The 23,303-nt window shown below is 38.5% G+C and overlaps 1 protein-coding gene across 2 annotated transcripts; it reads right to left on the bottom strand.

Moving 5' to 3' along the window:
• Positions 1 to 193: 193 nt before the first annotated feature.
• On the bottom strand, positions 194 to 21,243 carry LOC122653807 (reticulon-like protein B5). 2 transcript variants are annotated; one of them, XM_043847749.1, is made up of 6 exons: positions 21,168 to 21,243; positions 20,421 to 20,617; positions 5,522 to 5,702; positions 3,124 to 3,265; positions 2,972 to 3,041; positions 194 to 703 (listed from the first exon to the last, which is right to left on the bottom strand). In XM_043847749.1, the coding sequence occupies exons 2-6, from the start codon at positions 20,605 to 20,607 to the stop codon at positions 528 to 530; spliced, it is 756 nt and encodes a 251-aa protein (XP_043703684.1). In that variant the 5' UTR covers positions 20,608 to 20,617; positions 21,168 to 21,243; the 3' UTR covers positions 194 to 527. The 2 variants fall into 2 exon arrangements, with proteins under 2 accessions (XP_043703684.1, XP_043703683.1); XM_043847748.1 differs by having other exon boundaries at positions 195 to 703; positions 20,421 to 20,615; positions 21,173 to 21,210.
• Between the last annotated feature and the right edge of the window lie 2,060 nt (positions 21,244 to 23,303).

The following is a 23,303-nucleotide window of genomic DNA, read 5'->3' as shown; positions in this document are numbered from 1 at the left end:
GAAGTCCAGTCCCCTTTCATAGGGGATCTTTTGTTCATGAAGCACACCATGCCTATGGGGTTCTTCAATTTCATTTCTCAAGGGTTTATGCTCCCTTTTCATCTACAATTAATAGGAGGAGGGGGAACATGACAGAGATACTATAAACTATTAAAAAAAAACCCAGCATTATATGCCTAAAAGTACAATTTTCATGCCCTTCTAATACCAAGCCTCCCGCAGGATTCACATTTTAACCTTCTCACAAGGTTTTGATAAACAGGCCTCTCACAACATGTCCAAAAGCAGGAAAGTTTTCCACTTTACTAAAAAGAAACCAAGAGAACAGCCTGGGGCTTAAAGAGGGGGGAAAAAGAAAAGAAAAGGGGGGGGGGGGGGCTATGATCACTGCCGACAGCCTTTGGCTAAAAGACTGCAGTATATAGTAACTATGGCAATATACTCTCAAGGAAGCCAAATATGGAGGCAGAAAACCGCAATGACAGGATTAGCTGTGCTGAGGCTGTTGTAGCTTTGTGACTCAATCGTCAGTGCTGCTTGTTATTATTGCTGTTAAAGGGGCACTTTGGAAGCTTCTGGAGCACCTTCGCGTCCAATACTGCATATTGCTTGTAGATTTCCACCACTGCTTTCTCAGCAAAAGTATCCACCTGATCCTCATGCTTCTCATACAGCACTGGCACTGCATGCAGCAACACAAACACTGCAACCCAGAGTATAGTAAGAAAAAGAAACTAAATCAGGATTCATCTTGATATATGCACACATAAGTCTTTATCTTTTCTTTAAGTTCCCATGGTTGGAGGAGTTCTGGTGTTCTTTTCTTCAAGTTCCTCATATCTGAGGAGTTTTATTTCAAGATGGACTCTCCAAATAACCCACGGTTGGAGGAGTTCTGGTTTTCCAGGTTTGTTAAAATTCCTAATTAGAGTTTAGGCTTTATTCTCAATTCTATATGATAGAGGCAAGAAGCGGAAGGCTCTTTGGCATTTACACTATTCTGCGGGATTCAGAATAGTATTAACAATGCAACCCTTTGTGAGATGCTAAGGTAGGATTGGTGGGATTTCAATCAAATTCCAGGTGAGAGGTTTGTTCATATCATTCTGCTTCTCTTCCATTCTTCTTCATATTGTTCACCATTTCAAATCTGATTTAAGATTTGGTAATCGAATAGTAATCTGAACATACCCACGGTTTTCAAAATCTGATCTTGCCGTTGTTTTCTATTTTCTTTTTAGTATCCTTATATTATTGCTGAAATCTGTTGGTGTTTTGATGCAGTTTTGAATGCGGCTTTGAGTCCATTAATATCTGCTATCAGAATTCAATTCTGGAATTTTGTTATCTTTATAACTATAGATCAAACTCATCTTTTGAGGAGTTATTCTCCTCTATAATTCAGACCTTTGACCAAGGTATCCCTTCAATCTGAGTTGCTGAACGTCTGATATTTAATTTCTCTTGAATCTGGTCTTCTCTACTGTGGTTCTGATTTTAAACTCAGTTCTAAACCTAATCCTCTAGGCTTCTAGAAGCCCATCAACCCTCTTTGGGAATTCTTCCAACAATCCAATTCTCAACAAAAAATCTGATCGTTCTCTTGGGTCATATTGGGCAATGTTAATGAAATCTTAGAAGGATCTCATCATGTCAGTATTCTCAAATATCATTCCCCAAGTTACTCCATCAACAGAAAGATCTTCAGCAATGTGGAATTCTACATTGGAAAGGATGGAGAAAGGCTATCTTACAAGGAGTACTCTTGATAGTATCCCGGCTTATCCTAGGTCAATTCTGCTTGCCCCTCTGAGGTATCAAAAAAAATAATAATAATAAATGGAGAAGATTGTTAGAAATTTCATACAGGATGGAGTGAAAGACAAGCAAAATAGGTGTCACTTTAATTTGGTAAAGTGGGAGTTTGTGTATAGGCTAGAAGGTTGGGAGGCCTGGGAGTTAGTCGTTCAAGTTTGATAAATAAGGCCTTTTTAACAAAATGGCTGAAATTCCTTTCTACAAAATGCCTGGATGTTGTTTCATCTCCAAAGGCCAAATTAATTTGGAGTATGCCATTTGTTGGACCATTTGGAAGGAAAACAATAGAAGGGTGTTTGAAGACAGGAATGGACTGGAAGTCTGTTTTCTGTTCAAAAATGTGTTTCTATCTTCTTTGTTTGCTCTGTGTATATGTTGCACAGCAAGTGGTAGAAACAAGTTTATATCTCGTAAATCCTTCCTTTCTCCAATTAATGAAATTTTTTGGTGTTGCCGGTCAATAAGAAATTTTTGTATAAAATGCAATGCAAAGTCAAACCAAAGTTAATGATACAAGTTTTATCTAGGTGGTATCTAACTTTAGCCTGATTAGTTGCCACCGTAGCAGCATAGAAGAATGGAGGGTTCCACTACCATAGACTTTTAGGAAAAAATTAAGAGACACGAAACATTAGGGGAGGGGAGCATCAAACCTCACTGGAACATAGATGGCAGTGGGGGAGGGAACTAGTAGGAAAGGGTGTAGGTTATGAAGCCTATAAGTGGCAACTCCTATTTCTTCCTTACGATAAATTCAACAGAGTTCACGGAACAGAATAGAAAAGGTTTAAGATAAGGGGAGACCTAACCATATAGGATCATTGCTTCTTAATCGGTTGTTGTCTCAACCATTTCAAAAGGATGGATAGAACAATTTTGATGATCACTACTTATATTGCTTATTGGACTGTTTACTTTTTCATTTATTTGTCTGGGTCTGAGGCTTTCAAGGAGCTTAAATAAAGGAGATGATTTGGCTTCTTGATTTTGCTCTGTTGGTTTTTAAATTTTAGTTTACCTTGTCTACTCTTGAAATTTAGATCATTGTATGTTCATGTTCTTTGAGGATAATGTGCTTAACATCTGCAACATAAAGGAGAGTTTGTATAGGATTTTCTTAATTAAAAAAAAAGCAACTTGGAACAAAACTCACCTATGTAGAAAAGCGTTAAGAAATTGAACCAACTGCCAACAACAGAGAGAATCCACAACAATGCAATCACCTGCACATTGCTTTTGGCCTTAGTTGATATAAGAAGAGAGAAGAAATAAACAGTTCCAACAAGATAGAAGTATAAACAGTACCATGAGGAATTTCTTCAAGTCTTGCCCTGAAGCTACTTCTCTCAAGGTTGCAAAGGCTTGATTGCATTCATGCCTCAATGATAGTGCAATACTCACGAAAATATCTTCTGGTATTATAACCTCAGGGAGCTTAGGTGGTGGCCTGACTCCAAATTTAAAAAAAGAAAAGAAAAGAAAAAGCAATAGTATTAATATACATTCAGAAAGTGACACAAATTAATTATTTAATTTTTCTTGAGATGGCCCAGTAACTAACAACAAGTGTTCATGTAGGGGTGGCAATACTCCACAACCCGCCAACGGACACAAATAGATCCGCTAATTCCATGTCTGGTTTAGGTACCTCTGGATTTGGGTTAATTTGGATTAACATGAAAGGGACACTGAACAAATGGGTATAATTTTACATCGAATCCATTAAACCTGTTTATCAACCCCACAATTTATTATTTCATAGACAAAGTTGTGTTGTGCTAACCTGAAAGCAACCAATTCAACAAAATTCCATGTTTGGATCATGTTCCTTCAACTTATTGACCCATTTAATTAGGAAGTTCTGTTTAGGTTAAGTCATTTGTGTAATTGTAATAGTTCTGCTTTGCCACATGCCAAACCAGGACAACTTCTGTCCCATATTTGGATAAAATTTGCAATGGTGACAACTTCATTTTTGAAACCTAAAAAGCATCAACCATAAATAGAATCATATTAATTAGCTAGTTTGATAGGATATAATAAATATTAAAAATGAAAAAAAATTACTGATATAGCCGTTTTACTAAGGCAGGGTTTAGCATTGCTTATTTGTGCTGCGTATAGCTTATTAGCTATTACCAAAAATAAGCAGTCCTTAAGTTCAATAAAAAAAAGAGTCACTTAAAGAATATATTTTTAATGAAGTGGATAAGGACTACTCAGCTTTCCTATCCTAATACATACTTGATGGACTCAAAATCAAAAAAGAATTTCCAAGTTTGACCCTTCAATCTTACTTAGTTTCCTACCACCAAAGCCAGACCCTTCAACTCAGCTGCATTACCATGAGTGGGTGGTACGAATGGCTGTCCTCATTAGAACAACCATCACTGGCAATATTAAAGTAAGGGCCTGATTGTGTTTGTTCATGGATGTCAAATTAGGATTTGGCTAGGGCTTAAAAATGATGGTTATGACACTATATGCCTTTTCTTTCCTTCTTTCATCTTCTTTCTTCTCCCCTCTCCTCCCCTCCCCCCCTTACTATAGGTAAGATGGTCAGTGGTTAGTTATTGAGAGTGTTAGATGTTAAGATGGGATTCTATCCCAGGCCTGGGGTATAAATCCTACAGATTTTCCCAGCGAAGAAAGCTGGTATTTTCTTCTTTTTTTAGCCTCTTTCAATTGTAGTTTTTTATGGTAATGTAATAAATTTCTTTCATAACTATTTGTGCTTGAAAGAGAACCAAAATCTCAGAGAACTTGTATTGGTGTTCGTAATGGAATTTTTGTTTGCTGTATGAAATTGGCTTCTTCCTCTTCTTCTCCGAGACTTGGTTGTGCAGTACTGGGCCCTCTGGCTTTCAAATTCTGTCTATCAACTCTGAGAAGTGCTTATAAAAGTTATTTAATTATATCTACCAAACTTTAATTCGTTGAACTTGCTGTTATTGGGTTTCATGTATTCCATGTTGAAAGTTTGGAATCAGAAGGATCAACTGACATAGAAGGACCCACAAAGGTAGAAACTTAAAAACACGATGTTGATGGAATTTTGGTCATCCAGATGCAATTTAGAATGGGAACTTTTGAAGATGTACAAAGCCAAAAAGAAGTGCAAATTTTCCATTAATCAGCTAAGTACACACCCATGGAAACAAAATAAGCAATATTTTAGACAGTTGAGAGATATCAAATGAATATGTAGAAAAAGACAATTAACTAGAAAATCCCTATTTAGAGTTTATAAAAGGGAAAATGTTCTCTGTTGGATGGGTGGGGGTGGGCCCTATTTAGAGTTTATAAAAGGGAAAATGTTCTCTGTTGGGTAGGTGTGGGGATGGGGGTGGGGGGCAAGCCACGCCCACACACAGTGGGGGCGAAATGACCGCCACACCCCCATGAAATGTGGAAATCCCCCCCAGTTGCCAGCGCACGCATGTGGCCCCTGCGCTCCCCCTTTATAAAATATCTATTCAAAAAAGAAGGGAAGAAACATCAATCTTGGGTTACAACTAAACTAAGTAGAAGAAAAATCACAACTGAGTGCCACACTTTCATAATTGTTTTAACCTTACTCAGAATGCTATTCTAAAGCCAAATAGAAACAAATAACACTGTAGCTGATATAAGGTAAAGAACAAAGGGAAATATACAATAAAACCATTAACCAAATGAAAAGAACCAAGGGAATGAAACTAACTTATTAACAGATGGAGAGAAATTGGACCAGATGAACGATGTTGCAAGTGCTAGGATAAGAGAATGGCAAACAAAAGTAAGCAAGTGATAGTCCATCCGCTCAAAGAGAAGCCAAATGACTGTTACACCAGCAACTATGCAGGCTGATTTCTGCTTGTTTCTCCAAAGTATAATATCAGCAGCTGAACAACGAACAAACGATTAATTCCCATCAAGCAGAACAAAGACCATATTCAATAATGTTAAATTTAGCAACAGGACATGAACAAAATTTTTACTTGAAAGGTAGACAGCCAACTCACTCCCCAAGACAAGGTGATAAACAGTGAATGCAAGAAACGGAATAACACTATTCTAACAATATCAACCCATGAATTTGACAGGTAAAAACCTGTTGAAGTGAATGCTACGTTTGTACTACTGTGATTGCTTAAAACAGCTCCGTTCCAGATAAAGGGATGGCCAAACGGTTCAAACATCTGGATTTGCTCCACAAACAAGGTGAACAACACTGAATGTATAAAAATAAAGTTGTCATAACCATCAAAATACACCACTCGCCAGCTAAATGTGAACCAATTAATTCCAGCTATCTTGATGCAGTTACACTTCCATGGCTGTACCAACATAACCCAGTCTGGAAACACTGGCCACGAAGAACCAGGTATAAACCTGAGTTATGGTCTATTTAGGAATTTACCTTTCATTTGGTTTATTTTGTAATTTTATATGCTCGCAGAGTCATTGATCAGTAATAGGAGACTGAGTCCAATTTAGTGTCAAATTCTGTTTTCATATACTGATGAGGACTAGGTAGTTATATGTGTGATGTAATCCATTGATACACAGCAGATTGGAATGAAAAATATTGATTTTTTTTTGGCTGTTACTATGACTGGTTGGAGCCATGATGTGGTTACATGATAGTAGGGCTTGGGATTTCTATTAAAAAAAAATTGCAATCTTTTTATCTTAGGGAAGTTGGGTATGCATAAGAAATTGTTATTTTGTATTCTTGTTTACTTTAGTTTCTAAATTCAGTTACATAGGAGAATAGGAGTCTTTGCTTATATTTATATTCTTGTAACCACTGAACAAAGTAGATTTGGTGATTGGAAAATTGAATGGATGTGGATGTTTACTCACGTTGGTGAGCTGTTGTGCATGTGCTGCTCTTCTTTTTTCTTTTCTTTCTCTCTATGGTTGGATTCCTCCCCTCTCCGGTAAGATTTGCTTCCATCAATTTTCTTCTTGTTTCTTTATCTATTTTTGTTCTTCTACCGAATCCCTTGATTTTCTGTTGAGATATACTAGTTCATACTGACAACTCCTGTTGGGCGACAACTGCTTCTTTGGAAGAAATTCCTTTGATTCCTTCATCCCTAATCAGTTGTGCATGATATTTCGTGTGTGGTTGCTCACCTTTTGTTAGAAATATAACGTAACAGGCAGTAAGTAGTGTAAGACTTATCAGTTTATATGGCAGTTTGTATGTCTCCGAAATATCCTTGTAGAAGTTGAAATAGGGATTGTCAGCATCAAAATACATTCCCTTGTATCACCAAAATAGAAGGTTGTAGAGTTGAGTTGTATTGGATATTTTCCTTAAGGTTTTCAAACGCCCCAATTTGTGCAATTTGGGTTGACCATGCGCTTATACCTCCAAGATAAAACAATTCTCTAATCACATACGGAGCACCCCGAAATGTGATTACATAGCGAAATTCGAAGGTTATAATACCCACTAACTCATTAACACAAACATACTACAATAGAGAGGAAAACAAATAATTTAAGATTTCTTCAAACAGTGTGTTAAATTAAATGAGCAAAACCGCTTCTCTTTATATAGGAGAGGAAGAGACACACCACTAAGGGATGTCTCGAAAAGATATGCCCCAAATCATGTTTTTTCTCACAAGGCTTGTTTGTTAGCTATTCAAACAAGTCTTCCAATAGGCACACTCATTGGCTATTTAATTGTTTATTTGAAAAGGACTCAACCCTCTTAACACATATTTTATAAAACAAAATAATATTTGGGGGTGTGTTAGCTGCGGTGCACACTGGCTGACATGACTGACTATAGATGGTGAGGTAGCCTACCGAGAAGACTTTTAAATGCAAACTCTTTAAAACATTCATGAGACCAAGATAGGGGACAAGACCATTAGAAAATGTCCATTGTCATGAACGGGAGATCTCAGACGTCAACTGATAGGATATGGATGATGAGCTAGTTGGCTACGCAGATGAGGTAAGGTTCAAGAAGTCTGACTTCACCCATACTCTGTAGCGTAGTTCATCAGACCTAGTGTAGATTCAAGTCTTGAAGACACCTTCAACGATGTGTCCTATTATGTTTAATATGCTCACTAGTTCAGTGTTTTGTTTTATCGCTACTTTGAATATGTGGGGGATTGTTTGAATTTTAAATGATTTTAAATATCAAAATTCAAAATATTCTTTTGTTTTATAAAATATGTGTTAGAGGGTTGAGTCCTTTCCTAATAGATATCTAATAACCAATAGGTGTGCCAATTGGAACACTTATTTGAATGGCTAACAAACAAGCCTTGTAGGAAAAGAGGGAGGTAATGCTCATTTATTCTAACGCACTATTTGAAGAAATCTTAAATTATTTGTTTTCCTCTCTATCGTTGGTGTGGCATATCTTTTGCCGACATTCCTTAGTGGTGTCTCTTCCTCTCCTATATAAAGAGAGGAGGTAATGCTCATTTAATCTAACACACTGTTTGAAGAAATCTTAAATTATTTGTTTTCCTCTCTATCATTGGTGTGTTTGTGTTAATGAGTTAGTGAGTATTATAACCTTTAGATTCCCTATGTAATCACATTTCAGGGTGCTCCGTATGTGATTAGAGAGTTGTTTTATCTTGGAGGTATAATAAGCGCATGGTCAACCCGAATTGCACAAATTGGGGCGTTTAAAAACCTTAAGGAAAGTATCCAATACTACTCAACTCTACAACCTTTTATTTTGGTGATACGAGAGGATGTATTTTGATGCTGACAGTTTCTATTTCAACTTCTACAAGGATATTTCAAAGATGTACAAATTGCCATATAAACAGATAAGTCTTATATTACTGCATATTACAATATATTTCTAACACCTTTAGGCAACTTGATCTCTAGAACCTTAAACCCTAATATCACCCATGTTGTAAGGTTGAACTCTGCAAACAGACCCGTCACTATCTTCCACCAAAGCTAGATTCAGCAGTCTTCTTTCATACTATAACTATTCGTCATGTGTGATTGTTGTTTGCATTCATTAGGGTTGTGGGTGAGGAAATATTGCCTAAAAACCTTCCCTTCCTTAAAGGGGTTTGAATCTAGAGAGTTCACACCCTCGAAGAAGGATGAGATTCGTGATTTGGAGAGAGAAGACCACTTCATAATTACTATTAGGTACCTTTTTTTCTAATAACAATTGAGCAGGAGTAGAGCGACCACGGCCACGAGAATTACCGGTTTTCTATCAATAGTGGGATGATCACCAGAACGGGTAGAACCTCCTCTTAGTTAAGAACCAAAACCTGTATAGAGAGTTGATATCTCTCCTGAGATATGGGCTGCAACATTGCAGCACAACGACTATCTTCCATCTGAACCAAGGATGGAAAGGGATCACAACTGAGAGCATGATCTCGAATTTGATCAAACTCCACATTTAAACCAGCCAAAAAATACATTTTGAGCTTGTCTTCCCTTTTCTTGAAATTCGGGGCATCTGTGGAGCACTAATCCTGGGAGTCCTCATAAAAATATAATTCCTGTCATATCCCACGCAACTTTGAGTAATAGTATCATCTCCTTCTGCTTGGTTTCATGAATTTTCTTCCTCAACTCATAAACTTGAGCATCATTCCCCACCTAGAAATAGTATCTTTGGTTGCTTTCCAAATCTTGGCAGCAGTATCCATCAACAAATAGCCCCTTACAATATTGGGGTGCATAGCATTGAGAAGAAAAGACATTACCAGGAAGTTGTATGAACTCCATTTCCTTTGAGATGGAATAGCAATAGTAGGTTTCTCAGTTTCACCTGTAAGATACCCTGACAAACCGTAGTTAGATGAGTCCCATGACTCACTCCATCTGTTCTAGTTGATGCAGTGGTTAAGTCAAACATGACTGCTGATTCTAGAAAATATCATAAGTAGAGAAAAGAGATCTCTCTAGAACATGTAGCAACAAGTGGTCTTCACAATAATCTCATATAAACGAACCAAGACTCTTGGGCCATCCAGATCTAGGCCGAAGAGCACTAAATACGCAAGTAGATGCAGATTCATCATCGAAATGGGCTTATTTCTTTAGAAATAAGTCTAGGGTTGGGTTATATGTATGTTGGGCCTTTGATCCCATGGGTTTTTTAGGTAATAGGCCACTTTTATGGACCTAAAATATGGGTAATTAGGTTGCATACGGAATTAGTTGTTTTAATTCCGTAGTTTTGATTTTTATGTAATTAGTGGTCATGTATCACGTAAGTGATCATGTGACTTGTCTAAGTGGTCATGTGATGTAAGTTGGGCTGGATTAGGATTCTATAAGTTCAGCCAGGTTTTGAGTCTATTTCTTTTAGTATTTTAGTTTCTTAGTCAGTTTAAGTTACCTAATAGGTTAAAAACTGGGTTAGGCCTTTCCTTTTTAGAGTAGAAGTCTATTTTTGAGTATTTTATATAAGATTGTAAGGGGGCAAAGCCTTGAACACGAATTTGATTAATGAAAAGCTTTTGTTTGCGGCCATTGCTGTTGCCCTACTCTGTTGAGTGTTGCTCCTTGTGAGTGTGCATCTTTGTGGTTCTATCAAGGTGGAAAGGGATTGGTGGAATCCGGTTGACTCCTTACGCCGTGACGGCTGGGAGGATCTTCTTCAATTTGAAGGTGGTTTTATCTTTCATATCTATTCAAGCTGCTGCCAGTGGAATCTCTAGTAAGTTTGGCACCCAATTTCTTCTTCTAACCCTCTAATCCTTTCCTCCAATCAATCCCCTTTATTTTTTGTTTGAATCCCATAAACCCTAACTCCATTAAACCCTAGATCTTGCTGCTCAGCCATATTTGTCCATCAAAACCCTAATCCCCTCATCCTTCATTAATTTCCCCCCAAAACCCATAGTCGATCCTGACTTACTGTCCAGTTTTATAGAATTTTCAAAACACTTAAAACTCTATAATACCTACATTATTAGTCCTATAAACTTGCCTAGCCATACCCCCTAAGCCCCCCTTCCATTATCCTAAACCTAAGCCCTAGATTTGACCTAAAACTACAATTTTGTCCTACTGAAACTGTAGAACCAACAGTCCCTTAGTTCCTTGTTATTGGTCCTGGTTTAATTGGCTTCTAGTAGGGCTTTACCCTATCTGTAACTATATTATTTGGTATCAGAGCCATAGATCAGTATGGTAAGCAAGTAGTAAATCCATCAGTAGATGCTATGGCTGCTATGTTGGAATTGTTCTAGAAATTTGCTGCTGAACAAAGGGCTGCAAATGAAGCCATCTTAGACAGGTTGCAACGATTGGGAGGACAAATAGTCACCCCTGCTAGAGATCACAGGGATAGACTCAGAGGTTACAGAGAAGACACAGACAGGTATAGATAATACATATGTTCATTGCCAAAGGAAGTTGAAAATAAATCTGAAGTGACAATGAATTGTGATGAAAAGAAAGAAACCACTCCTATAGCTTCAAAGATGGAAAATCAACATGTACAAGATCCTACTGAAGTGGTCTATGTCAAAGAAACCAATGTAGATAAGGCTGCTACAATAGAAGATAAAGAGGTGGAGTTGGTGTCTAAGAAGGTTATTAACACTGAAGACTCTATGGATAGGGCATTCACGGGTGATTCAGAGATCGAACACATAGAGTTTGTTATGCCACCATGGTTCTTCGAAGAGAAAGCTCCACACCTTGAAGACTTCATCCTTAATGTTCCTACTACTCATATGTTGTTTCCCCCTCATCACTGCAAAATTCGAGAATGAATTTTTTCAAGTTGGGGAGAGTTGATGCAGATTCATCACTGAAATGGGCTTATTTCTTTAGAAATAAGTCTAGGGTTGGGTTATATGTATATTGGGCCTTTGATCTCATGGGTTTTCTATGTTAGAGGCCACTTTTATGGACCTAAAATATGGGTAATTAGGTTGCATACAGGATTAGCTGTTTTAATTCCTTAGTTTTGATTTTTATGTAATTAGTGGTCATGTGATCACTTAAGTGATCATGTGCCAACTTAAGTGGTCATGTGATGTAAGTTGGGCTGGATTAGGATTCTATAAATTCAGCCAGGTTTTGAGTCTATTTCTTTTAGTATTTTAGTTTCCTAGTCAGTTTAAGTTACCTAATAGATTAAGGATTGGGTTAGGCCTTTCCTGTTTAAAGTAGAAGCCTGTTTTTAAGTCTTTTATATAAGGTTGTAAGGGGGCAAAGCCTTGAACATGAATTTGATTAACGAAAAGCTTTTGTTTGCTGCCATTGTTGTTGCTCTGCTCTGTTGAGTGTTGCTCCTTGTGAGTGTGCATCCTTGTGGTTCTATCAAGGTGGAAAGGGACTAGTGGAATCCGGTTGACTCCTTACGCCGTGACGACTGGGAGGATCTTTTTCAATTCGAAGGTGGTTGTATCCTTCACATCTGTTCAAGCTGCTGCTAGTGGAATCTCTAGTAAGTTTGACACTCAATTTCTTCTTCTAACCCTCTAATCCTTTCCCCCAATCGATCCCCTTTATTTTTTGTTTGAATCCCATAAACCCTAACTTCATTAAACCCTAGATCTTGCTGCTCAGCCCTATTTGTCCATCAAAACCCTAATCCCCTCATCCTTCATTAATTTCCCCAAAACCCATAGTCGATCCTGACTTATTGCCCAGTTTTATAGAATTTTCAAAACACTTAAAACTCTATAATACCTACATTATTAGAGTCCTATAAACCTGCCTAGCCATACCCCCTAAGCCCCCCTTCCATTATCCTTACCTAAGCCCTAGATTTGACCTAAAATTGCAATTCTATCCTACTAAAACTGCAGAACCAACAGCCCCTTAGTTCCTTGTTATTGGCTTCTAGTAGGGCTTTATCCTATCTATAACTACATTAAGCCCTCGACAGGAATCCCTTCCCACTAAGGGCAAAATAATGGTGGCGGCCTGATAGGAAAGAGAACTGAGAGAGAGGTGGAAGGAGAGAAAGGTGAGAGGAAGAAGTGGCGGACAATGGTGGTGGTTGACCAGAGTGAGGGCCAAGAGAGTGAATGATGGTGCTAGGGGGAGCAGTGGTGGTGGACGGCGAGAGGAGAGAGGTGAGCTGTGGTGGCGACGCTAGTTTTTTTGCAAATCCACTGTGGCATTAGGGAGTGGATCCTTGCTCTGATACTGTGAAGACTTTTGGGGAATTGTGAATTGTGTCTATGAGACACTAGCCATCTTTATATAGAATAGAATGATGAGGTACGAGTATAATAATGCCCCTAGGGCAACAATAGAGAAACCCTAAAGACAATTCTACTCTTGTACCCATATTACAATAGTTTCAATCCTTAAAATCTTTTCTAGTGTAATCTATTTCTTGGTGATACCTATAGCCAAATAGTTAGAGATCGATCTTCCTTGTGCCTCTTCCTTTCACCCTAAAATTTTTTGTGGTGAACAAACTCCATGGGACGACCTAACCCCTACGGTTTGGATCTTTAAGACCTTTCCAGTTGTGAGTATTGATCCTGTCTTTGCAACCGATTCTGTTCTTAATGCCCTACCAGATTTCAGGTCGTTTGCTGGATTGTGTTTGTTGATTATTGAGCCCATCGTTGGGTGTACTCGAGAAGTTTGTGAGAGATATTTTTCCTAAATTTTGAGATCGATTGGAGGTTGCATGAGCCTACTTCTCTCAATCGATGGAGGCGTTGGTTAAGCCAGAAGAATATCAATTCTTCTTCTTTGTAAACATGGCCAAATTCTTATTATTTGAACAAAAGCCCCTCTTCAAAGTCTGTTCTGTTGTTTCTCATGCTTGTTTAAAATTCCAGATTCACCATTTTCTCTAAATTTTATCGGTACCGTTTTGCCGCAACCCATTGGTGTGCTCCCAATCCCGCTTGCTCAGAGAACCATGGTTCGTAATCTCGGATTGGATCGGTCAATATCTGTCAGATTGGATCGGTATCGGCCAGATCCTGAGATTAGACTGATCCAGCCAGATTTTACTGGATTGGTCCCTACATTGAACAACTCAATTGAATAAGCCGATCCAATCTTGTACTTGCCATTTTTTGGGGGTTTTTTTTACTGATATTTTGGGGATTTTGACTGTTTTTTTTTGAATTTTTAACCGATCCATAATAATTTTTAGTATTTTATTAATATTTTGACCGATCCAGTAAAATCTGGATTTTGATCATTTTTTATCGATTTGGATCGGTATTGGCCATGACCGATCCCGAATCCGATACCTGGATTTTGAACCTTGGAGAGAACCCTCTCCAAAACTATTTTGAATATATACAAAACTACTACTACTCATTCAATTTGCATTATTTGTTACTTGGGGGCCACAATGTCCAATTAGAACCAGAACCGAACCGAATGAAATTTGGTCACCATTCTGTACTGGGATGCAAGAACCGAGCTTGGTTTGGTTCGGATTTGGTTCCAACATAGGAACCGAATTTGGGTACCAAGTTATTTTAGTATATTATATATACTAATATATCTTGTATAGTAATAATATTATAGTATTATACTATAACAAAATGGTCGTACCCAATGCACAAAGCTCCCCCCATTGCGGGATTTGACGAGGGTCATAATGATCATAGATAGTCATAGATAGATGGATTATTGTGTTGGGTTAATCATGTAGAGGTAGATGGGTAATTTGTATTGGGTTAGTCTGCTAGGGGCAATTGGGTAATTAGAGGATAAATGGTTGTTATAAATGGAGGAATGAAGGTCATGTAGAGGTATCCAAGAATTAATCAAAATTCCTTCTCTTATTTATGCTCTAGGAGGTCACCACCCTCGAAGTGGTATTTTTCCCTTCCCCTTCTCCTTCTGCAACTTAATTTCTTTCCTTCCCAGATTTAGGTTCGTTACATTGGTGCTTTCATTGAACCTCCCCCTACCATTCCATTACCATTTCTTTGCCCTTCCTCTTTCATTCCCTTAATCCCCATGGGTCTGTTCTCTCATTACAACAGTTTGGTCCGTTCTTTTCTTTACTGGGAACAACACGATCCGACCTCGCCGCTCCTCAATTTTCTTGAGACTGCAATCGCCACCGAGCTCGAGCGGATCTACTATCTTGACACAGTGGAAGGGGAAGGTGTGTCGATTCCCAGGGAACACGACGATGCACATGCCGACTCCACGGCTTTGGTTCCGGCTGCCTTGAATCAAACTCCACTGGTTTCAGCGCTCGTGGCATCGGATCCGGCTTCCGGCATCGTGAATACTGTCCACCCTCTTATCGGTCGAGTCGACCAGATTCAGCCGGCGACGAAACAACTGACGCAAGAACCAATCGACCAGCATTCGATCGTTGCATCGCAGCTCTCTGAAGGTTGTTCATTACCGTCATGCCGAGCTCCATCACAACCCTCCATCGTATTCTGTGCGGCATCACAATCCTTCAGGCTTCCCCTGGATTTCTTGGCAGATATGGCAATTCGCACCATTGGCATCGAGCAGGCTCTGCGACCCTTTGATCCAGGCAAGTATTCATACCCGTTTCTGTTTATCGACCAAAATCACGGCACGAAAGGGAGAGAAAAGATCTGGATCCCTTTTCTGATTTTGGGGTCATGGGATTCCGACGGTCAAGACCCCAATCCACCGATTAGGGCCAGTATGGTGTTCGATCGAGGAAAAATGGAAGTCAGGGCGATGGCGAAGGTGGCATGCGTTTGTCGACGACAGAGCGCAGCTACCACACTGGTGCTCGATCGCGGAACAACAGGGACGAGTTGGTGTTCCATCACCTCTGTTTTTCCCCCCTTCCCTGTTCAGTCAGGGAGCCTTAGCAATCAAGATCTTGGAAGCTAGCGAGATCTTGCTCTTGTGCGTAGATCGTGGGATCCTGGCGACCGAGACCTCAAGAACCAGCAACTTCGGCCGCCACCGGAGCCACCACCTCATTCGAGCTTCTGCCGGAGCAGGAATACCGGTTCCCTTGCTGCGAGAGTTTTCTCTGTAGCTCAACAAGTCCATTGCACCTAGGATCCGCGAAACCAGACCGCTGCAACTTGGAGCAACGAAACCTTGGAATTCCTTCAATTGGCTCAGCTGTACAGTAGTTGGGAGACTTGGGAGTTGGGACCGAAGAAGGGGAAATAAAAATCACGGAGGAACCAAAGCTTGCGAGCAGAGTTTACTAGGCTCCCTGAGATCGCCGTCTCCCTTGCCGGAATCTTCAGATTCAGAGGCCTATCGTTTCCTCCTTCCTTCGTTTTGCTTTTATTCTTAAGCAAACTGAGTTTTTCTTCGCATTCATTAGTGAAATTCAGGCGATTGGTATCCTCAAGTTTATTTCTCTTCCCCAGCGGTGTTTGCAACTCGATCAAGATCACCATAATTTCAGGGTCTTAATCCACTTCTCAGCCCTTCTCCGCAAGCGATAGTTGTGTTCCAGGTGTGGTGTTGGTATTTTATTATCTTCCAAAATTTGGTGCTGACCATCTGGTTCTTCTCTTGTGATGGGATTGGGTGCTATTTGGAGAGAGAGAGAGAGAAACCTGTAGTTGCATGCACAGTTGTCATGAACGCTTCAACGATACCAAACTCCTCATGGACAACCTTGGCAAGAGGAGCAAGACAGTTGGCAGTACAGCTTGCATTAGAAACAATGTTCATGCAAGGATTGTATGTCTTCTCATTTACTCCCACAACGAACATAGGCGCATCAGCTGATGGAGCTGATATAACCACTTTCTTTGCTCCACTCTTCAAGTGAAATGATGTTTTTTCCAAAGTTGTAAGAGACAGAAAAGAAAGAGAGAGGAAAGTAATAGGGAATATAAAAATAAAAGAAAGAAGAAGGACCGTGTGGCCATATTACCCTTGCCACGTGTTTGTTATTGCTGGTGTTTTAAACCAGCCTTGAATCAGTTAAGCCGATGGCAGAGGGCTGAGTTGGGTCCGGACTCATGCATGCTCATAGATTGGTTGAAGATGGCGCGATTTTTCAGTATTGATCCAGCTTTTTTGGGCGGCTCTTCTTGGCTATGGTTTGTTTGGTGTTAGGGAAGCATGCTTGCAGTGCACCAATTGTATGCAGCTAAACCTTGAGGACAAGGTTCTCTGAACGGGTTGGCAATGTTATGATCATAGATAGTCATAGATAGATGGATTATTGTGTTGGGTTAATCATGTAGAGGTAGAGGGTAATTTGTATTGGGTTAGTCTGCTAGGGGTAGTTGGGTAATTAGAGGATAAATGGTTGTTATAAATAGAGGAATGAAGGTCATGTAGAGGTATCCAAGAATTAATCAAAATCTCTTCTCTTATCTCTGTTCTAGGAGGTCACCACCCTTGAAGTGGTATTTTTCCCTTCCCCTTCTCCTTCTGCAACTTAATTTCTTTCCTTCCCAGATCTAGGTTCGTTACAGTTTGGTTCGGATTTGGTTCCAACATAGGAACCGAATTTGGGTACCAAGTTATTTTAGTATATTATATATACTAATATATCTTGTATAGTAATAATATTATAGTATTATACTATAACAAAATGGCCGTACCCAGTGCACAAAGCTCCCGCCATTGCGGGATTTGAGGAGGGTTATAATGTACATAGCTTTACCCTGACATGAATAGGAACCAAAACCAAACAGGTACGGGATATGTTCTGCTTTCAGAACCTAGGCGGGACTCAGTCCGGTTCCAGATCAGACCAACTCTCCTTGGAATCGAACCGAATATCCAGTTCCGGAACAATTTAAACCCTTAGTTTTTGGACATTATATTTATTTGTCTATATGATGCTGATCAGACGGGGGATCTACTAGTGGTGGGCAGGTCGATGGAAGAAAAGGAGAATAAGGGAGATAAAGAGGAGACCATGGGGTAAGAGTCTAAGAGATCACACAATTCACTTTTCAAAAACAAATTAACTCTATTTTATATTTTTATTCCAATATCGTAGGTAGCCTTGGGCCTACATTGCATTAAATAAATCTAAAACTAAAACAAGATAATGATGAAATTATGTGGCAGTATCCTAAATTAAATAAAGGGAAAAAGATCCCTGCTTGGTAGTGTGTCCCCTAAGCCTTCTCACAGGGCACCATGAAATGATGTCCCAGCTAGGGATGTAAACGGATATTCAAAAATTCATATTTAATCCGCATTCGTATCTGTTTATGAGGATTCGTATTCGAAAATTCACTATCTGAAAACTATCCAAATCCGTTCGAAAGCTAATCGAATACGAATATGGTAATCCATGTTTCTGATCAATTATAATCCGATTCGTTTAGCTATCTGACGGTATTAAAATATCTGAAATAAAATATCCATATCTATCTATTCGATTTAGTTGCCTTCTTGGAATTTTTTTTTTATATTTATAATTTATTAGCTAGTAAGTTAGATAATATGATTATTTTATATATGTTACTATAATACTATTTTTTATTTTTTTTTGGGTCAAGATTACTATAATACTATTTGAATAAGATAGATATAATCATATATCTAATTATCTATTAGAAAAACATATTAAAAAAACAAAACAAATAGTAAAAACACATAACAAAAAAAGGGATTAGGAAAGCCAAAAGCCTCCTTGAAAATTGAAATCTTGGTCTCTATTCTCTAAGTCTCAACTCTCAATTCTCAAGACTAAACTCTCAAGATTCTCAAGTATCAACCCTAAAGCTCAACGTTGTCTCTTTGCCTTCCACTCACTGTGACTACAATCTCTCTCTCTCTCTCTCTCTCTCTCTCTTTAAAGTTAGGTTTTCCAAATCCTACCACCTCTAACTTGAGTTTACCCTTCGCACATCTTCGTTCCTTCATGCATGTCGTTCTGCATCACATGAGCAATCACCAGTAGCAACTATCCAAGGTAAGTCTCTTTCTCTGCTGTTTCATATGCATCGTTTTGTTCTTACTTGTATATAGGGGTGTAAATGAATAGTCAAAATCCGTTTTCGTATCCGTGTCCGTATCCGTTTAGCACTATCCGAATCCGTTCGAAAACTAAACAGATGCGGATACGGATAGGTTATAGCTATCCGAAAACCTATATTTACATGTAAACAGATAAAATATCCGATCCGTATCTGTGTCCGTATCCGTTTAGCACTATCCGAATTCATCCGATAGCTAATCGGATGTGAATGCGGATATAGCACTATCCGAGCCGAATCCGATCCGTTTACAACCCTACTTGTATGTCCTTTGAACACCAAGGGAGAATTTGTGTTGTTACTTCTTATGCACAATAATAGAGGAAAAAATGGTAAAGAAATACAGAATATATGATTTTCCAGAAAATATTTTACTTCAAGGCCTTTGTTCTCTCTCCCTTGGCATATAATCCATCCATTTAAAGCTTTCTAAAGTTTTCGACATGACTTCCACGAATCCCTTTACTTCTCGTAAAGATTATAGTGAAGTAAAGCTATAACTTTTCCATATAGATCTAGTTAAAGGAATGATTCCATGGAAGATTCTGTGGTTTCAGTTTGGATTGATTGAATGTTTCTCATCCTATGGGATTTGAAGCAGAGGTATTTGAGGGATGGAAGAGCCAACCATTGCTGCTGTTTAGGCAATAATGGACAAAAGTTAATTAAATTGGATAGCAAACGTCAAGATTGACGAATATAGCTTGGCTATATTCATGGTGGTTTCGTTGGAAAAGTTAATTAAGTAATACGAAAGTGTCCGGTTTGATATGTTTATTTTTCTATTAGTGTAGGTTTGGGCTGGACTTTGCTTTACAAAAGAAGATGACAAATGCAAGGTTGATTTTGGGTGATTCCTTGCATTTTATGTGTTATGTGATACAGGATTTCAAACCAGTTTGGAAAACTGAGTGTAATGAAGCCATTTCTAAGAAGAAATAAAGCTCAATAAATAGAAAACAATAAGTAGACAATCGAACGGTCATCGGATAAAAATATTCGGATATTTGGTATCTGTTTGCTAAACGAATTGAACTGGATAATATCCGGAATCCGGTTAACAAGTCAAATTCGAATTTGATATTGCGTCACCATATTCGGCGGATATTCGGATAGCAGAATTATAAACGAATTCGAATCGGATAGTAAGGTTGCGAACATTATGACCCTCCCCAATGGCCCACCATGTGGGAAGACCACTATTCCAAAAGGTAGAGACTTGAGATACCATATGGTCACATACTTTTGGTGTTCCTGAGAGATCTTCATTATAAATCATCTTCAACTTCGCCTGTGGATGCAGCACATCATATTCGTGTGTGAACCACGTTAAATCTTTGTGTCATCTTTGTTTTGTTTTGTTTTTTTCGTGTTTCTTGATGTTTGCGTTAACCAGAGTAGAGATACGATTTTTTTCAATTACGGTCAAAATAGTCAAGAACAATGGCCACATTGGGCTTGATTCATAGTTTCATCTCAAAGAAAATAGACTTACTGCAATCAATCAATAGACAATACTTGTGCTCTCTACTGCTACCGAATGTAATTTCTAATTTGCAATAGACAGATCTATTGCAAATTACATAAAGAGGATAATATAGCAGTCTAGACTCTTGACAAGATCTGTACTCGCAAAACAAAGCAAACACCAAAATTGGAAGCCAAAGAAAAAGGAGAAGAATTGAACAAGACACGATTATAAGGTAATATAGGATGAGAGAGTTAAGAGATATTTACACTTTCCACCACCGAGGACAGCATGAACAGGTTTTTGCCTGCCGAACAAGCAATTCTTTCTTGTTGGCAAGTATTTTTCACTTTCCGAATCCGAAGAAGAAGAAGAAGAATCATCGTGCTTGTGAATCTTCTGAGTAATATTATCCATCAGAGATTCAGAACCAGCATCTTCAACAGGATCCGACATCCTCTGCTCTGAAAATAGAGGAATCGAGGAGAAACAGATATTAGTAGCCACTTATAATGCAGAAGGTGAAAGGGAAAACAAAAATAAAGCAAAGAAACGAAAACTTCTGACATCAACAGAGCATAAAAGTATTTGAACATTTCATCATTCTAGAATCAAAAGCGAAAAGAAGAGATCAAACCAGAATGTTTAAGGTTTGGTTCCCACAGCCATTAGTGGTTAAAATTCACAAAAAGGAAAAAAGACGAGCGATAAAATTTGCATTATATGTTGCGATCCTTTCAAAATTTGATCAAAATACAGAATTTTTTATATGTTCGATATCTCAAATAGATCGATTACAAACAAAATGAAAATAAAGGACTGAACCAAAGAAAAACCAGACAAAAAGGCTATAAATCCTCTGTCTATCTCTCTCTCTCTCTCTCTCTCTCTCTCTTTCATTTTACTATGAAATGGATGAGTTATGTATGATAGATTCAGGAGATTTCAAGGAAGAAGCATTTGAAGAAAGGAAATCTGTGTGGAATAAAGAAAAGGCTGAGGAGGATCAAGAATTTCTTACTCCGTAAATGTGAAAGCAAGGATGAAATTTAGTCGTTGCTGGCTTCTTCTTCTTCTTCTTCTTCTTCTTCTTCTTCGTAGTCTCTCTTCCTCTGTAAGTAACAGATGAAAGGAAATGAGAGTTAAGAGCAAATGGAAACAAGCGAAAAATAGGGAGTTTAATAAATTTCCCTAAAAACTCGAACGGAAGTTAATATTACCTAATGCATAAATGAAATCGGACGGCTATTGACTGTCCATGTCATATGAATCTAAGACCGTCAATGATGTCGAGACCACACGTGGATGGAATTAACGAATTGTTAGGAAGTATTAAGCGGACGAGAAATAAAAACGGGGGATTCGAAAATTTTCAAAATGTGGGGCCTCCTGTAGTGGAACGGTGGGGGCTGGCGGGATGAAACGTTGGCCCCATTCTCTCACGCATCAAATTCTCATCCCCTCTTTTTTTATGATTTTTTTTTTTTTTTTTTGTTGGTAAATCTCTGTTTTTTATGAGTTTTGAGGTTGAGGTCTCTTTTTGGTAAAGGTTATTGTGGTTTTCTACCCCAAAAAAAAAAAAAAAAAAAAAAAGGTTATTGTGGTCGATCTGTCTCCCCAGGAAAAGCCTTCATGGATATGCCGTCTAATCTAATTTGCCACATATAACCATGATCTGTTAAATCTTTTTTTTTTTTTTTAATATTTGTTAAATCTAATTTTTGGATAAAAATGATACAGTCTAGACCATATTTTGAGGAATTGGTATCGGATCGGTTGATTCGTATTGATATCGATGGAGATCGATATCAATTCCTGGCCGAGTCGGTGGATTGGCAGGGGTAAGAATAAAATATAAAAAACAACTAAATTTTCAAAGGAAACAGGAGTAAACCTGTTCGATCCAGAATGCGATTACAAAGTATTGTATTTTATTGCACTCTTTTTGCATCATTTAGGATCTAAAGGGCAACCATTCTGTTTAAAAAAATTGGTTCTAAGTCAGAGAATCAGAATCGATTTTTTCTGTTTTCGAATTTTTGAAGTAATTCTATACAAACAAATGTTCTGTGGTAAACCTGGTAAAAAATTGTTTCTGCTAATACAAAGACACAGAAACATGTATGGATTCATGGTTTCCTCCTCCATGAGTGCTCCAATGGATTCATTGCAAGAAAGAAATGCTTGAAGGATTTACCAAAAACTAAAGCAAAACCGAGTCTAATAAAGCAAAGATCATTGCATACACAAGATGCAGATTGACACTACAGCTAAAATTTCAATAGAATGAGCTCAATGAATCAAGATACCTATTATTTCCAATTACTAAACCAAACAAACAAACAAAAAGGAAAAAAGAGAGGGAGGATGAGTAGAAGAGAAAGAAATCCAAAGGGACCTGGATGAGTAGAGGAACTGGCCCATGTACTAGCAATGTAAAGTTCCTTCTGGTACTTGTAACAGAAAGGATGATGGAAGGTGACTTTGGCGAGTGGGGCACCTCGTCCTGGATCGTGGATGATGTGTATCACGACCCCCTTCAGATACCCATTTCGCTCACCGAAGTCGAGACTACGAAAGCAACCAGGACCCTTGCGGTGGTGTGTGTGGGACTTGAAGACGGACCCTACTCCCTTTGCGCTCGGACACACCCCATCGCTCACTTCACTCTTTGAATCTTCCAATTTGAGAAGAAACCCAAAGCCTAGCTCTCAGTTACAGGCGCCGAAAATGTGATATTATCACGGTAGGAGGAGGATTTGAGGAGGCTCTGTGAATTTTTTGGGAAAGTTACCATACAGATCGAGCCTCCTCAAATCCTCCTCCTGTCGTGATAATATTTTCCTTCTCCGCGAATAACACCACCAAGCCACCTAAGAACTTGCAGAAACCAAAAGTGGAAAAAAAAAACCCTAAAATGTTCAGATTTTATATAGGTCGTTTTGATTGGATTTCTCGAATTCTCTCCGACATGGAAAACAACATGGGAGCATGTTTTAAAAACCTTCCGAATACAGAAAATTTGGTTGAATGCGAGTTGAAGAGATCGATTTTAGGGTTTGTTTTAGGTTGAGTTGCAGAGTACGATCTAGCTTGACGATGCGATTTTAGGGTCTGTTATGTTTTGATGTTAAATTCCATCAATGTCCATG

This window comes from Telopea speciosissima, chromosome 3 (assembly GCF_018873765.1).
Source record: "Telopea speciosissima isolate NSW1024214 ecotype Mountain lineage chromosome 3, Tspe_v1, whole genome shotgun sequence".
Classification (NCBI taxonomy): domain Eukaryota; kingdom Viridiplantae; phylum Streptophyta; class Magnoliopsida; order Proteales; family Proteaceae; genus Telopea; species Telopea speciosissima.
Note: the sequence above shows the minus strand (reverse complement) of the source record. Positions and strands in the feature narration are given on the sequence as shown.

Coding starts and splice junctions, on each gene's coding strand:
- LOC122653807 (XM_043847749.1), bottom strand. CDS start 20,607: ATGTCGGATCCTGTTGAAGATGCTGGTTCTGAATCTCTGATGGATAAT. Junction 5,703..20,420: donor TGTCCTCGGTGGTGGAAAGT/GTAAATATCTCT, acceptor TTCGTTGTTCAG/CTGCTGATATTATACTTTGG. Junction 704..2,971: donor CTTAACGCTTTTCTACATAG/GTGAGTTTTGTT, acceptor TCTGGGTTGCAG/TGTTTGTGTTGCTGCATGCA.